The sequence below is a fragment of the Colletes latitarsis genome, chromosome 1 (genome assembly GCF_051014445.1).
Source record: "Colletes latitarsis isolate SP2378_abdomen chromosome 1, iyColLati1, whole genome shotgun sequence".
Classification (NCBI taxonomy): domain Eukaryota; kingdom Metazoa; phylum Arthropoda; class Insecta; order Hymenoptera; family Colletidae; genus Colletes; species Colletes latitarsis.
The window spans coordinates 49635635-49653131 of NC_135134.1; the positions used below are offsets into that span (position 1 = coordinate 49635635).

The 17497-nt window shown below is 30.5% G+C and overlaps 4 protein-coding genes across 7 annotated transcripts; 3 read left to right on the forward strand and 1 right to left on the reverse strand.

Moving 5' to 3' along the window:
• The first annotated feature begins 290 nt into the window (after positions 1–290).
• Mldr (mitochondrial ribonuclease P catalytic subunit) lies at positions 291–3203 on the forward strand. Its single transcript, XM_076784147.1, has 4 exons — positions 291–1728; positions 1809–2052; positions 2125–2249; positions 2322–3203. The coding sequence occupies exons 1-4, from the start codon at positions 869–871 to the stop codon at positions 2683–2685; spliced, it is 1593 nt and encodes a 530-aa protein (XP_076640262.1). The 5' UTR covers positions 291–868; the 3' UTR covers positions 2686–3203.
• A 764-nt stretch (positions 3204–3967) lies between these two features.
• LOC143340187 (uncharacterized) lies at positions 3968–5349 on the forward strand. The gene is made up of 4 exons (XM_076761858.1): positions 3968–4126; positions 4244–4370; positions 4445–4717; positions 5010–5349. Exons 1-4 carry the CDS (start codon positions 4024–4026, stop codon positions 5179–5181), a joined length of 675 nt encoding a protein of 224 aa, XP_076617973.1. The 5' UTR covers positions 3968–4023; the 3' UTR covers positions 5182–5349.
• A 145-nt stretch (positions 5350–5494) lies between these two features.
• Positions 5495–12207, forward strand: LOC143341916 (gamma-tubulin complex component 2). 2 transcript variants are annotated; one of them, XM_076765327.1, is made up of 17 exons: positions 5495–5927; positions 6108–6278; positions 6359–6503; positions 6656–6827; positions 6897–7040; positions 7113–7267; positions 7339–7467; positions 7548–7724; positions 7839–8013; positions 8134–8327; positions 8405–8615; positions 8690–8858; positions 8948–9122; positions 9218–9361; positions 9745–9822; positions 11434–11594; positions 11707–12207. In XM_076765327.1, exons 1-17 carry the CDS (start codon positions 5875–5877, stop codon positions 11789–11791), a joined length of 2538 nt encoding a protein of 845 aa, XP_076621442.1. In that variant the 5' UTR covers positions 5495–5874; the 3' UTR covers positions 11792–12207. The 2 variants fall into 2 exon arrangements, with proteins under 2 accessions (XP_076621442.1, XP_076621450.1); XM_076765335.1 differs by lacking the exon at positions 9745–9822.
• Positions 12208–12347: 140 nt separating this feature from the next.
• Pain (transient receptor potential cation channel family member painless) lies at positions 12348–17279 on the reverse strand. 3 transcript variants are annotated; one of them, XM_076765305.1, is made up of 3 exons: positions 17061–17279; positions 14845–15921; positions 12348–14593 (listed from the first exon to the last, which is right to left on the reverse strand). In XM_076765305.1, the coding sequence occupies exons 2-3, from the start codon at positions 15911–15913 to the stop codon at positions 12990–12992; spliced, it is 2673 nt and encodes an 890-aa protein (XP_076621420.1). In that variant the 5' UTR covers positions 15914–15921; positions 17061–17279; the 3' UTR covers positions 12348–12989. The 3 variants fall into 3 exon arrangements, with proteins under 3 accessions (XP_076621420.1, XP_076621411.1, XP_076621429.1); XM_076765296.1 differs by having other exon boundaries at positions 16004–17279; XM_076765314.1 differs by lacking the exon at positions 17061–17279 and having other exon boundaries at positions 14845–15990.
• Between the last annotated feature and the right edge of the window lie 218 nt (positions 17280–17497).

Here is a 17497-nt window from a genome sequence, read left to right on the forward strand (position 1 = left end):
AAGGTTTTAGCTTATAGAGTTATAACACTATTTCGAATAACGAATACCAAAGTGAATACAGATAAAATAGTACTTTAAATATGACATAAAAACTTACAAAATAAAATAGATAACATTATAATTTAAAACTGATCGAATTTTACGGAGAATACTTCAAATAAAATTCAAATTTTTGAATTTTTTTTTGTTTTTGTTTCTATCTTTACAAGAAAATAGGAAAGGAAATCAACCATGAATTCAAACAACGAATTTAATCAATGTCCTGGACATTACTGTATTTAGGTAATAACTTCATGCAATATAATTATTTTTTGTAATATTTATATTTTCATTACTTTAAACAGTACATTAAATTCTGGCATAAGTACATATATAATAAAGAATATTAGTTGTATGTAATTGAAATTACTGTAACTTTCTGTACTTGACATTGTTATTGGTTTTCAATACAGCATAATAGGAGAATGATACTTTTAGAATCTGAAACGGAAGTGTTGGTATTAGATATTCCATTTCTAAGCTGATTCGATTGTATTGGAACTTACTCGAATTACATCTATTCACTTTCTTCTTTCCGACCATCGAACTCTAGTCAAGAGAAAAACTATAATAAGTTGATAAGTTGAAAGGCCGGCATAAGTTGAAACAGAAAGGCAAAAATCATGATTTCTACTACTACGTAAAAATGAATCATACGTATGCATGAAGAAGCTAGTAAATTTAATCATATTGTGTTTATGTAGCAAATTAATGTCTGATACAAAACATTTTTTTGTGGTTAGAAAAAACCATCATTCGAGTTACAGAAGTCTTATACATATTTCTTTCTGTTCATGCATATGTAATTTTAATGTTTAAATTCATTTAAATGGCATTTTTAAAAAACTTAACATATTTATGTCTTTATCGAATACAATTCTATTGTATACACACTGCAACATCACGTTCCTTTACAATGGTTAGGAAGGACAACAGAAAATTAATCAGTGATACTATCGAAACTTTCCAAAAACAGTATAAAGAAAAGCTATTAAATTCTCATTTATCAAAGGAAACATGGGAAGGGTTAAAGAAAGATTTATTAGATTTGCAGCTTTTTGAACCAAAAGTTGTTGACACTATTATTATGGACTTATGCTATGATGAAAGATTTGTAGATGCAGGAATATCTTATTACAAATTTATGATGCAAAATAATTATCAACCATCTGTAGCTACTACTAGCAAATTGTTTAAATTGTATAACAAAAAACTGAGTCCAATTACAGAAGAAGAAAAAGTGTACCTTTCGGATTTGTACAAAACTATGATAGAACGATATATAGTATTAGACGAGTTGACAACTTCTTATTACATTAAAATTTTGTGTAAAACTGGCCAATGGAAAGAAAGCATTGAAGTTATCAAATATTATGAAGCACATAACTCTATGTGTCTTAAAATTGGGTATGGTGCATTGGTTAACTATTTCCTTGAAAATGACATGATAAAACTTGCAGAAAAATATTTACTTCGTATTTTTGAAAGAAAATATGTACCTTGTAATTATGTATATATTACCTACTTGAAATATTGTCTAAAAGATATGAAAACATTTAATGAAAATATTGAGAAATTATTTACATTGTGGAGAGACTATGATATTAAACCACATATAGATGTTGTAACGGAATATATGAAGACTTGCAATGCAGTTGGTTGGTTTGCAGAAATGACAACAATAAAATTGTAAAATATATCCATAAATGTATTTACATATACTTTTTAAAATTTTCTTTTTATTAATGTATTCTTAATTTTTTATATAGTTCAAAGTGTAAAATATGTAAACAAGATCTATCAGTAGCAGAATTATCTGATGAGGAGTTTGAATATTTGTCTGAATCTGTATTGCAAAAATTTTTGTTTGATAAGAATTATGAGATAAGTCATCCAAAAGAACTAAAACGCTTTATTGATTTTATTGATAAGACTAAACCATTTGATATTGTAATAGATGGATTAAATGTTTTATATATGAATAATAGATCACATGCACACAAATTTATAAAAGTATGTAATACCCATTTTATATTTTTTGATTTATTCTAAAATATCATGAAAATAATTAAACTAATTTTACAGTTGCAGAGACTTTTTGAAACTTTTGTGGGCAAAAAGGTGCTTGTTATTGGACGAAAGCACATGAAACTATTACCAATCACAAAACAGTTACAAGAAAAAGCAACTTTTTTCTTTGTAGATAATTTGTATGTATTAAAATGATTAATAATATGTTATTTATTACATATAGATATAATTGTATTGTCTTCATATTTTAGATCAAAGGATGATCCATTTTTATTATATGCAGCATTAGCAAGTAAAAACAATACCAAAATTGTATCTAAAGACTTTATGCGTCAACATAAATTTAGCCTTAATGATGTTAAATTATGTAATCTTTTTAAAAAATGGCAATGCACACATCAATACACAATTGTTGAAAATCGAAACTCGGTTCGATTGATGTTGCTTAACAAAGTTGGATGTGAAGGTGTACATTACATAAATTCTGGCACTCAAAAACATAACAATTGTTGGCATATACCATTTCAAACTACTTCAACCAGTATAATGCATATAGAATCTGTACATGAAAACAATTGGATTTGTTTTAACATGTGTAACAGCAAATTTAAATAGATAATAAAAAGTATACATATTTTGTTACAACATTCTATAATTCGAATTGTTAGCAAAGTACTTTAATCTTTTGACATAATTCAAAAAGAGCAAGACTGAAACAAAATAACCTAATCCAAAACCATTGTCATGTACGTGTAATTCTGTAAAATCTAATACAATAAAAGTAGAAAAAGAATTTTACATCAACCAAAAAACAACTTTTTAACAATTAAAATGAAATTAACATTTTTACGAATCAACAAATAATGCGTGTCTTTCAATAATTTAAAATAAGATTAAGGATTTTCGTCGTGGGTAAGACCGAGCTAATGACTTCCAATTTTAAATAGTTTCTTTAAATATCGGATAAAATTGTTAATAATAACAACCCTATATGTTATGTTAGAGGGAAAAAGACTGTTCTACGTTTGCTAACTTTACAGATTTCAGTAGTTTGATTAACTATAATTTCTAAAGTCACCGTTCTTTAAACAAAAAGATTGCTAAAAAAAACATGGTGATTGGTATATTAGTTCATATGTCACGAAGTTCTATTAAACGATAGGTCTATTCTAAATCTTGTTTATGGTGTACTAGGATTACATAGGTCGGAAAATAAAAATGCCTGGGCAGTTGAGATTCGAAATTGTGTGCTATTGACGTAAGATCGGACTTCAGCTGTTCATGATCGAGTAGGAAAGGCACACATTTGCGTTCTTTCTCCACTCCTTAAAGTTGTTCGCATCGTCCACGCGAGATGGATTTCTCGACAAGCTTGGGCTTTTTAGCACCAGAGGGCCTGAGGTCGGTAAATAAGCGCCATCTGGCGTTGAAAATAACGAACTATTCCACGACAAACTTGGGCGGCTCTCTCACTCCTACGAGGCGGTCCGAAATTAGTTCGGGTAACTTCGGAGACACATTTCCCATATTCCTATATTTTCATCTCAACGATTTCAACGATTTTAAATACATATTCCGAATTTTTAGTATTTTGGTGTAAAATCAATTTTAGTTATCTATTTGAATTTCTTATTGGAGGACTCTTAGTAACAGGCAACTCGATATTTACACACGTCGAATCTAAAACTCAAAATTTCTAATAATTTTATTTCGACAAATGATAGTGAGTGACAATTAATTGTTACACCATGCCCTTTTCAACGTATATGACATTTTAGATTCTGATCCATAAAAATAATATATATATTTAATTTTGTAATGTTCAAGGTTTATTTCGAATTTTTGTAAACGTAGGTGTCTCAATAAATAAGAAATACAAAGTATTTGAAGAATATTCATTATTAATACTTTTATATGTAAAATAAAATGTTAAATAGAATATAGTAATCAACAATGAAAAAGTATGCAACATGTGCAAGATCTAAAACTTACCCATATAAAGCTACTGTAAATACCGAAGAAAATCAAGCAACAGATTTACAGAAATTTAGTACAAGTAAACTTTTTAATTTATGATTTTGTCGATGTTATTTGCTGAGTATTTTGATTCCATTTAGTAAATGAATTTATTATTAACAAAAATGAATAATTTTCTTGTCGGTTTTAATTATAGGAATCATGTGTTCTGCTAATATTACCAGACAGAATTTAAATCAAAGATCAAACATTTCAACTACGTCAGACGATGATGACGAATTTTTTCAAAAGTTAAAATCTGAAATAGACAAAGATCTTTTATCGTAAGAAAATTGTTATCATATTTTATCGTTCATAATTTTTAGTTATAATCTGTAATATGACTTTGTAAACTTAGACATTCAAAAGAAAACTACAAGCCGAACACTAACTATCAAGATACAGCATTATTGAAAAAAAAAAGACCTATAATCGACGAAGAAACTCAAAATGTAATTAAAAGATTTAAGAAGGATGCAAAGCATACAAATTTCTCGCAAACATTAGGCGGCAAAAATAATATGCAATCTAATTATGTTGTTAAGACACATGATGTATCAACAAATACAGTTGCTGAAAGTAGGCGACGGAAAGATACATTTACGTCTAACATTTTAAATGAAAATCTCAGGTATTCTTTTAGAAAATAAAGTTAATAGTTATATATATGTAATATATAATTGTAGACACTAAATTATTTATAATACATATGATATGCGTTTGCATATACGTTTCACATAGGTTATAATTTTACAATAGCAACATGTGATACGTTTCGCGCCTAATTAACCCTTCTGCGGGCAACAGGTTATCCTGGTACCCATTCATATATGTATTCCTTCCCTGTTTTTCCCCCAAAAAATATTACTAATCGATGTATAATTTTTAAAAAAATATAATCTAAAATACTTGCACAATTTTAGAGATCCTCTGAATAAATACATACTTCAAATGAGTTCAAAGGTACAACAGAACGACGTTTTACCTTTATCTACAAACGAAGCAGCCGTTACTTGTATAGAGTATGAAGAATTTCAGTTTTATACAATGACATATCTTACTCCTCCAAATAATAATTTAAACGAGGATAATTGAAATTTTTTAATTATAATGTTACATCTACTAAAACGTAAAATATGTGACTAAAAGATAAATGAAAGTCTGAGTATATTTAGTAATAATTATTTTCATTTTAAACGTGTTATGTATTTCAAGTAAATTATGTAAAATTGTTTATCGTAATAATAAAATTAATAAATTCTCTTTGTTTTATTGTTTATTTTCTTCAACCACACTTCATATATTAATAAAATTGAAGAATTTTTATTGTGAAATATATACAATTTCTGATAATGATATCGATAATAAATTTTAAATGAACACACATCATTGGTCGTTCAAGCCGATAGGCATGTGTCATTATTTTACAAATTCAAAACAATTTGACATTAATAATTAATATTTATAATTAACGCTTTCAAAGATTAGATTAACATTTACATTAACCATTCTTTAGAGGAAATTATTTTTTACTTAATGTAAAAAATTCAGTAACATTCTTTTTCAATTCAGATTTTATCATACCTAACCTAGCTTAATATTTTTTATCTAACCAGTTGTAATATATTGCATGTAAACAAATTTTTGAAACGTCAAACAGTGAGACAATTTATTATTAAATGTTTAACTATGCTGGCAGTTTATAATAATTACGAACATAATTGCAATATCGTAATGGGTTATTTATTTTAAACAACGAACTGACTGTATATACATTAGTTTAAAGCAATGAGTGAGTTTAAATTGCATCATTTAGTGGTTGAATTGATTGGACTATTAGGGTGAGTAAAAGTGAAGTGTTTCATAAAATCGTTTTTCTTTTAAATGTAGTTAAATATTGTTTGCAATTTTTAAACCATTCTAAACTACTGTTATATACTTCTAAGTTTCATAAAATTCAATAACAAAAATTTACATTGTAATGTAAAAATATATATAGTGTGTATTTATTGGTCAAACAGGTCAACTTCTGCACCTGAAAAACATGTAGAAAAATTACAGAAAGAAGGTATACCTACAAGTGCAAGTGCTTTGACTATTGTTGCTTCGCAAAGTTCTATTCGTAATTTAGCAAAAAGTTCTCCAGTTCCTGAATTATTTCTTCAAAAATATGAAGAATTAAAAGCAAAAAAGTAAATATCTTTGCACATATATTTATGTAAATTTATCATAAACAAGTTGAGTTAACATTTACTTTCTTTTCTTTTTTTAGGATAGATTTATTGGGATTATTTATACAAGTCTTGGAACTCATATCTGAAGATAAAAAATTGAAAAATTACTTGGCTAGACAAGTATTGGCATTAGCATCAAATTCTAGTGAAAATGCTGCCATTACTACAGAAGATTTACCACAGGTTTTTCTTTTTTTGTTAGAGATTAATTTGATAATTGTTAAGTTCAAATCATTTGTCTTTTAAATATAGATATTTTGTCAATTATAGCAAGTTCTTGAGTTATAGAAAAATAAATTTTATTTATATTTTAAACTATATTTTGTCCAATATAGATATGTAAAAATGTAATCAAGGCTGCTGTGGAAGGAGAAAAAAAATTAAATAAGCATGTAGGTGCAATTGCAAAGAAAACAGAGTCGTCTATGATAAAGCACAACTGGATTCATGAGAGACCTCGAATGACTTGGGACTTCTATAATGAGTCTGGCATATCACCATGTCAAAGTAAAACACTTGTTAAACAAATATTAAGAGCTAACACGATTAATTTACTGAGTAATAAAATATTTACAGAGGTTGTGCCTGTTGCATCTCAGGAATCTGTATTACTTTGGGATCTTTTGTACTGTTTAAAGGGTATAGACGGGTCTTATATAGTTTCTGAACCGTTAACAAGTCCGTATGCGGTGAAAACGTTTAGCATATCTTCAGATGTTTGTAAGTAAAAAGATGAAATTAGTTTCGTATTTTATTATAAAGCATAATACTGGTATGTATTATTGTTTGTAGGTATATCGTATAAACAAATGTCACAACAAATATTACCTCTTGCATCACACTACTCCATGGCAGCCAGATTCGTTGAGGAAAAAGTTTTACCTGAAGATGGACAAGTAAATCATGCTTTGAGAGGAGCTATAAAAAGTTTACTGAGAGATTACTTAGTATGTATTATTATACATTATTTGTTATACATTATTTATTATAAAATCATTTTGTATTTGAAATTTTTCAGCTATTTATTGTACAATTGGAAACAGAGCATATCCGTGGCAAATTAAATTTACAGAAATTGTGGTTTTATATACAGCCCACTATAATTGCAATGTCTATTCTCTTCCAAATTACATCCACTATATGCAAGGTCAGTTACAATCTCTATCATAATATTTTTAAAAATTTGTCATCCGTTTCGTTGTCATGTAACAATGAGCTTTTCATTAGGCAAACGCGAAAGGTGGGAAAGTACTTAGTCTTCTGCACGAGCAAGCAAATAATATTAGTGGCGAGGCAAAGTTTAAAGAATTATGTATGTTTCTTATACAAGCAGCAAGCATTCCTTATATGCAAATATTAGAAAAATGGGTGTACAAAGGTGTAATATGTGACCCATATGAAGAGGTAAAAACGATGCGTTAATATTTAAATTATTATAATAGACCGTATCCTTATACAAATCTATTTATTTATTTTATTTTTTAATATCTTAATAAATTTTTATTCTCTGTTTTTCAGTTTTTTGTGGAAGATAATGAATTAATTCAAAGAGAGGAATTGCCTATAGATTATTCTGCGGATTATTGGGAAAAAAGATATACTATGAGGTCAGAGAGAATTCCCACGTTTCTTAATGAGCATGCACAAACAATTTTAAGAACTGGGAAATATTTTAATGTAATTAGACAGTGTGGTATGTAATGTTTTATATGCATATTTTGGAATACGATTATTATTTATGACGCGACAATGTAATTTAACAAAAAATGTTTAAATGAAACACCGTGGAAGTGTATTGAAATTATTTTGGTAGGTAAAACAATTCAATGGGGAAAACAAGAACCTTTAGTCTATCAACATCAAGGACAGAAATATATAGCTACTATCGATAGAGCATATTTTGAAGCAGCAAAAACTTTATTAGAAGTTCTCATACATGAAAATGATTTAATGGGACGACTTCGTAGCGTGAAAAATTATTTTCTTCTTGCACAAGGAGATTTTGTAGTAAGTCTGCTTAATTAAATATTTTATTAATAACCTACTCAACATCTTAAATAGTATCTGCTACAATTAAATTGCAGGTTCAATTCATGAATCTGTGTGAAACAGAATTAAATAAAAGTATGTACGATATTGTCATCCATCGATTGGCATCTCTTCTTGAAGTCGCGTTGCGTATGTCCACTGCAGATTCAGATCCGTACAAAGATGATTTAAAACCTGAACTTTTACCATATGATCTTCAGTTTCAAATGTTTAGAATACTTTCAATTCAAACCAGAGACGAGAAAGGTACATTTCGTACATATAACCACATTTTTATTATAATTTATAGTCACTGTTTCTAACAAGATTTCCTGTTTCAGAGTATTATTTTCAAAATGACAAAACATTAACCGGTTTAGAAGCGTTTGTATTTAACTATGACGTCAAGTGGCCTGTTTCTTTAATACTTAATAGGAAAGCGATTGCTTGCTATCAAATGCTATTCAGACACTTATTTTATTGCAAATACATTGAAAGGCGCTTATGCAGGTTGGTATATAAATTTAGTAATTCTGGTAAATACTTTGTACTTTATAGACAACAGTATTAGATATATAATGCAAATAATATTATTTTAGAGTATGGATTGGTAATAAAATCGCAAAAACTTTTACTCATAACGTGGCAATGTCGTATAGAAAAGCATTTTCATTACGGCAACGAATGCTCGATTGTATTCAACATCTGGCGTATTATATGATGGTTGAGGTTATAGAACCAAATTGGCTCACATTTATAAATAAAATGAATAAGGTAGGATACCCGATCTTCATCATTTTGTTAAACGTTAGCCTTAAAAATTTTAAATAAACCGAAATCTAAATTCAAATTTACTTACTCTGTATTAGGTCAGTAACGTGGACGATGTTTTGAGCGTACACCAAAGCTTACAAGATAGTTACCTGAAGGAGTGCATGCTAACAGATCCAGATCTTCTTGGCTTCATCACGGGTATCTGTGCCGCCTGTATCGATTTTTGTAATTTCATGGAGGTAAGTTTTGTGATCTTAGCATACAAATGTACAAAATTGTACAGGTAACTTAGAGTTATTATATGGTACGTGTATATGGTACACATACATACACAAAATATAAATTAAACTTTTTGTCTAAGTTGCATTCTTTGCTTTGATTCAAATACCTTTGTTATTCGATATATAGCATAAATTAGGTGCTATAGGTCTTCTTTATAAAATCACTACGCACAGATATATTTAAAATTGATACATTGAATATTGTCAGGTATACAAAATAAATCTGCATGACGTATTTATTATTGACGTCTGGTCATTAGTGTGATACTTTCTATATTAAATGTTTTTAAAAAAGGATAAATTTAGTAGTAAAATGTTATAAATATTTTGCTGATCTTAAGCGTATGAGCCCATACTACATTGACGCCGAATTGACTTCCATGATTGGTGCCTATCAGGAAGATGTCTATGATTTTGAGGTATATCCCTAAACTTATAATTCTGCTTCCATGCATTTTCGTAGTATTAGAATCATGAAGCTTTTCTTTTCTAGCAAATAAAAATCAACATAGAAATCTTCTTTACATTATTATTTACTAGGAATACGTTTTAAAATTCGCATGAATATTTTGTACATATAATATGGAAAAGTTTTAAATTCATTAAAGCAAGTTACATTCTTTTATATTAATAGTTTCAATAACAAAAGAGAATAAGTAAATTTGAATTTTTTGAATTATATTAATTCGTATAATTTATATTAGTAAATTTTAAACATCTTCGATCATAGTAATAACAACATTGTTTATTACTTTTTTCCATTTTACATAGAATCATTAGCAGTTTTCAATAATTATTTAGTAAAATTTCGGAAAGGGAAAGGGCCTCTTAAAGTAATTAGCTCAAGTCCTGATAAGTCTAGATTCACCACTGATCATTTTCATTGCTATTAAGCTATTTATTATTATTATTAGTATCTTAAATACAAAAATAGAAAAACTTAGAGAAAATGTAATTTCTCAATAAATTTTTTCTTCCTTGTACAATATGTGTCTCATTACATATTGTAATTATGTCTATTAATAAAAATTAATATATCGACAAAATGTATTAAATTTAAGACGTAAAATGAAAAGTTAAATTGTGTAATTTATGCGCGATAAAGATATAAAATTTGTTTAAATTTTGTTGGTACAGAAGACAATGTGCTGTATAAAATTTGATATGTGTACTTTATATGATTTTATTTTTATATTGCATACTGTTTTGTACTTGCATAATGTTTCTTTTTTAGTTAAAATTTAGGATCTAAATATATAATGTTCTCTATTTGAATCACTGTTAATGTTGCATGCAGACTTTATATTAAATATGAACATATAATTGTTCATTCATAATTGGTAATATGTATTAACATACAGGGCGTTTCAGAAATACATATAAATACTTAAAGAGCTGAATCGACACGTTAAAATAACTAAAAAATGTCGTATGAACTAACGTCCCACATATCTTACTTTTTGAGATACAAATGACTAAGGAAAATGTTAGAAATGCCACCACGTGCCTCAACACACAAAAAGTAATGTATGTAGGACATGTTTTAGTTATTTTAGTATATGTATAGATTCTGCTCCTTAAGTATTTGCATGTATTTTTGAAATTCCCTGCAATTTATGATCTATGTTTAAGTGTATGTTATATGTATTTGAAAAAGATAGACAATTTTTTTAAACTGTAGTTTCCAATATTTATTAGGTCGTAAAAATGCGAGAAACAAATAACTCGAAAATCACTAAGTTGTAGCATGATATTTAGAATTATAAATTACGTTTCATAGGATTGTATTTACAATGAGTTGCAATCTTATTTGCAGGTTGTTAAATTTAAATGATAATAGTGTAGTTGCTTCAAAAACTTCAACCTGTAATTATATGTATAAGTCAATGATTTATTACAAATATCATTGTGTATGTTACATTCATTTTCTACAATGTATGCTTTTTAATCTTGGTTCTACAAAGGGTCTAGTACACATACCGAATGAAATGTGAGGATAGTAATTTAAGTTTTTGTATGTACTTTGTTAGGATGAAAATGGAGACATAACTAAGGAAAATGCTGGTAGCTTTGAAGAAACAATTATATCACTGGATGATAAATTTACCCAAGTATTAGTACGTTTTCTAGATCGAATTTGTGATTTAGGATATGACAACAATAATGAAAAACTCCTAAATGTTTTTTGTAGGTAAGTTGCTAACTAAAATTTATGAATGTTTATCATATACATACTTTTTTTACATCGCAAAGACAAGTCAATTTATCAGCATTGTTGCTATATTCACGTAATTTTTAATTAGGCTAGATTTCAATTCATTTTATACCAACATTTTGATACGACGTGGAAGAGAGAAAACAACAATACAGGAAGAGGTTTCGGGTTAAATATCAAACATTCGCACGTGGTAGGACATTATTTATATTTAGGCTTATACATAACATAGTTCTCTAACAATTGAATTGTGAAATGAATCTCGTTAAATTGATATTTGTATACGATATTAAAACGTCCATATAAATTGGTCTAGTACCGAGATATTGTTTATTAAGAGAAATCCGATTAATCGTATAACTAATATTTAATTCAGTCTACTAAAAATTATGTAATTTTTTCAGATTTGTCACTTTTTAAAATTACAAATTTGAAATTGTTATAAACGATCATCTATTTTGTACTTTTCAAAAGTAAACTGTATTTTAGAAAAATGGAAGATTTATATTACATATTTGAAAAAATAATACTCGCGTTAAAACTATTTTTATAAAGTTTGTCTAGAATCAATAAAAAAAGAATGCATTCTACATATAATTACTATTTCGATTTAGTAGTGTATAAAAATTTTGCATATAGTATTAGAAAAGTGATATAATAATTAATTTGTGTCATAGTTTACTTTTTATACATAAAGCTATAAAAAATAATTTAAATGCTGTAGATCGATCAATTTTATGGTATCGTTTATTGTAATTCGATAAACTGTTTTAATTATTTACCCATGTATGCAATCAATTTTCGTATACGTATATTCTATTTTAATAAGGCACTATTCATTTTTGGTACTTATGTATTACCATTATAGAATTCAGTCTTGAAATCAGTCTGAATATATCAATGTTCAAATACATGTTCAATTATTATTTAAGCAAATTTTAAACAATATACATTTGTGTACAAAACACTTTTACATTTATTGCATTTAAAATATGCAAATGATTTTGTACACAATTAAATACAGATATTGTAATATAAAATAATACAAGATTTATTATTTATTATTTACTTAACAGCTTATGATTCTTGTAACTCACAATAAGTAACAAGAACTGACACTGTATTCAACTATTATCAAGATTTTGACAATCGTATTATACAATTTAATCATAAAAGAAATAAAAAACAAGCTAAGGAATATCAAACTGTCAGTCTTATATAAGTTCTTCATTAATTTATGTTTCTTTTTCTTTTAACAAAGGGCTTTTTTAAGACAGACAATTTGTTGTTTCTTATTTATTACATTGACAAGAATAATATTTAATACAAAATAAAATAAATAGTACAAGGAATCTATTGGTAATATGTATCTTAATTTTCATCATCTTTTCTAACATGCAAATTATTGTTTTCAATGAATTCTTTTAGGGCATCCAAATTTTCTTTCACTTTTCTCAATTCACAGAACATTTTTTCAGTATCTTGGCATCTCATTGAAAGAATCTCTTTTATTTTCCTCAATTCACAGATCATCTTTTCAGTATCCGATTCTTGGCCTCTCTTTGAAAGAATTTTTTTAGCTTGCTTTATAACATGAGGATCCATGTTGAAGGTAGGAAATACTTTATCCTTAGAATCGGGGTCAGTTCGTTTCTTATAATATATTCTATTATCGAACGTTTCCAGATTATCGTGCAGTTTGACATGCAGTTTACCATTTTTCAAATAATTCGGGAAAAGGAGTATCTTTTTGACCAGGAACGTTAATGGCTTATATCCCCAGGAATGTAGGAAACCATGGCACAACAAACAGTGAGGCCCGTGGACGGTTGGAGCGCGAACCGCCAAATTTTCAATATACGCAATTCGTCTTATTCTAGCGACCAGCCCAACCAATTCCGCTTTACCAAGAATATCAGCAGTATCGCTGACGGCCAGACCATTTAGTAAGTTGAATAATACTATGGCAATGAAGAAAACGAATAGCACGAACACCAGGTGACTCAAAATCGGATACGATACGAAAGGTATCTCATCTGCGTCGAACTCTCCCGTAAGCATAATAATGGTCTTGAACAATGAGTGACCGGGGTCTGGAAAGTTGTCGTTGTCGCTGTCCTTGAAGAGAGTGAAGAAGGCCATCGCAAAAGCCAGAATCAATAATGCATAAAGGAAGAGAAAACGCATGAAGTTCAAGGATACCGTTTTGAACATTTCGATGCCAGTCGACATGCGTGGGTATTGGCCGATTAGAACCACCAATTCCCAAGCGGATAATAATATTATCACAGCGGCGACTTGGGCGCCTGCACCCAAAAATATTGCATACCATAGAAATACAAGCATCATTTCTAGCAAATTTTCGAAATCCGACATGTAGCGGCATGGCGTCGAGATTAACTGAAGGATCTCTCTGATAGCGAGGAGATTCATGGCGATAAATGTGGAGATACTCAAGGCATTCGAGTAAGTCGTCACGTTCGAGTTAATGTCTACGTTTTGGTAAGTCGCATTTAAAATATAAGTGTTCAGTAACAAGTAAACGAGAACGTAGAAGGCGAAGTTCAGGTATAATATGTGCCTTATTCTGTGCCATTTGAGGTATAGAAACGAAGATAAAAGCGGATGCTTCAGCAAGTACTTTAAGTTGCTGTTGTCAGCGATATATTGGAAAATATCCATTTCTCGATTTTGATGATTGATGACGCTTTTGTCTTGGTATTCTGCATTACCTACCGTGCCATGGGGCATCAAGGATTTGTAGTTGAATTCGATCGTACATTCTGTTGTTCGTTCTTTTCTGGTCTGTATGCAGTCGTCAAAATACTGGGACAAAGTGGACATGGAGATATCAGCAATGGGCGGTACACCGAAATTGTTCATGTGACCAATGTAACTTCCTTTTTTGAGCAGCAATGTCACCGCTTCGCGACAGTCGGCTCTGGCTGCGTAATGTAGCGGAGTATTCCCTTTGTCTGCGAAATAACATCAATTTATCGTTAACATGTTAACTGCTATGTCACCCATATGTGGTGATAGGACTTCACTAAGGAGTTGAGAAAATTTGTTCTTAAGGTGAGATGTTAAAAAAAAATAAATCTGGGTTAGGAAAAGTTTAAAAGGAAAATTTAGTTTTTTTTTTTCTAAATGCAAATACAAAATGGCTATTCTTAAAAGTATTTTGAATAAAGTAGGTAGGCAAAAACGAATAAAATTCGATACTCACTATCCGTGCATTGAACGTCTACGTCCTCTCTATCAAGAATCAACTTTAGACACTCCAATCGATTAGACATATCCTCCGAGTTTCCTTTTCCAGGCATGCCCAATTCAAGACAGGCGTTCAAGAGTAAATTATTCCCAATCGCGGGGTCCGTGTCCAGTATTTGACGAAGAATGTCGGCCGAACCACGTTGAATCGCCAAATTCGCGGCCTTTTCCAAGTTGCAACCGGTGCCTTTTACCCTTTTCAACAGTTCGGTGATCGTGACTTTGAAGTTCCGTTCGGCGGCCATCTCTAGCAGATCCTCGGCCACGTTATTCACCACATCGTTCTCAACGATTTCTAGACACTTCAAAAAGTTCTTCTCATCGTTTGCATTGAGGTAATACTTAAGATCGTGAACCTTCGCGCTCCTTTTCTGAGCAGAGGGTAGTGAAATGTCGGGGAATTCTTTTTGCAGAACGTCTCTGGTCGACTGGTCGTTGTAGTCTTTGTAATAGTCCAAGTCCAGGACGTGTCTGGAGTTTTGCAGAATCAAGTCGACCATATCCCTCTCGCCATTCATAGCTGCCATATGAAGGGCTGTCAGACCTTTGTTATTAGGTATATTAGGACTTGCTCCTTTTTCCAGAAGCAATTTCATGCACTTCAAGTCTTTTCTCTTTACCGCCATGTGTAGCGCGGTTCGTTGACCTGCCTCCAAGTTCGGATTTATCGTCGGTTCGTCCAGAAGGACGCCGAGGACGTTCGTGTGCCCGTTTTCCGTGGCGAAATGAATCGGTCCACGGTTGTGGGCCTTGTTGATCCTGTTAACGTTCGCCCCCTTTTCCAACAGGAACTGTACGAACTCTGGAAGTCCATTTTTACAGGCGATGTCCAGGCACGTCTCCGCGGATCGATCCTGGTAAGCGTGGTTTATGTTGATGGTGGGTTGGTTCTTTAAATTTTGTTCGACGAGGTTTTTGAAGGTTTTTATGTCTTTTGAAAGTATACAGTCCAGAAGCTGTTTGTACTTCATAGGAGGTGAGATGTAATCGTGTAGGAGGTGCAGAAACTCGTCCTCGGAATCCATACTTGTATCTGAAAGATCGGTTTAGGTCTCGATCAAGTTAAACAAATAAATCTGTAATGATGTTTGATTTTGTAAGAAGAACTAACGTACAAATCTACAATAATTTTTGAACACTTGTAGCGGAGCAAAGTATTTTACAGCATGTCGGATATCTTGCGTGGGCGTACAAGTGGTCACCACGCAGTTCTAGTATTCTGATGTCATTCAAGTACGTTTCAACAAGACTAAACAAATGTTACGTTTCTTTTGTCTTTTGTTTCTTATGTTTGATGAGAATTATTCTTTTTTATTTTTCATGCGTTATTACGTAATTTTACAAATTGAAAAAGCAACAATTTAACAAGAGTCACAAGTGTACCGAACTCGTAATTTTGACCAGCAGAAATCGAACGAAGAAATCTCTTGATCGTGAAACACAACGCACGAGCGAGAGATATTTATCATTCATGATGACAGAAGTATGTACTCTCCGGAAGCGTTTCCTGTCGTCAGCATTAATTCAATTTCAAACAAACGAGAAACGTGGACAGCAGTACCGCTGGAACTCGCTGCACAATAATTTTAGCGGTGTTATGAGAGTCGCTATCGCCGGTGGAATATCAAATTGCTATTGTAAAACGACGAATGAAAAGAATTGCTTGTCACCGAGGCGCGAAATTTGAGATCGAAACCGATATCATTGGAACGTTAATTTATGTTAATTATTTATTCATGCTCTGATAATTTGGATTGAAATGATAATTATCGTGTTAAAATATCCGGATTATCACCTTGGCTAATGATTAAATTGAAACAGTTTCTACATATTTCTAAAAAATTATTAGAGAAGTCCTAAAAGAATTGAAATTAGAACTATTAATCCATACTATACATGCTTTATTAATCCATTGAGTATCGAATTAGTGTTTCTTTCAAAACCGATGTTGAAAAACAATCTCCTCGGGCCTATAAATATTCAACAATATCAAGCCACTTGTGCCGACAGCTTCTACAAATTTTTCATTTAGCAAATGGTTATAATAATATAATATAAAACTAGTTTTATTAACACGTTGATGTGGCGTTCGCTGGTGAACGGCAATCTCGATGCGTCGTTACGTATAAACTTAATACTGGGATTTAATGATCGAAGTATCAAACGACGCACCTTCTGACACACCTTCTTTCAATAATTTGTACGGTTGAACTTCACTCGCGGGAAGTATGTTCGAATGGTTGGAAATGAAACAACGATCATAGATCAATTGCAAATATAATTGTATTGTCGGACACTTTCCGCGACAGGAACCGAACGATACAAAGAAAGTGAAAATCTCTCGACGTTGATCCGTCTGGCATCGAGGAGACTAAGCAACTTTGCTGACCAGTTCTCTGGATCGTGATGTCAGGCATGGGAAGAGAGGGGAACGATCAAGTGTCGGACAGTGTTGGTATTACTGGTAACAGTGCCGCTTTTGATAGCGTAGAGTGTATGCTTCTAAATTCAATGACACGTTACAGGCGTCTTTGACATATTTGATCGAAAGAATAAACTTTTCTTGTACATTTTTTGTAAAAAAAAAGACCATAAAACTTTTCGACAGT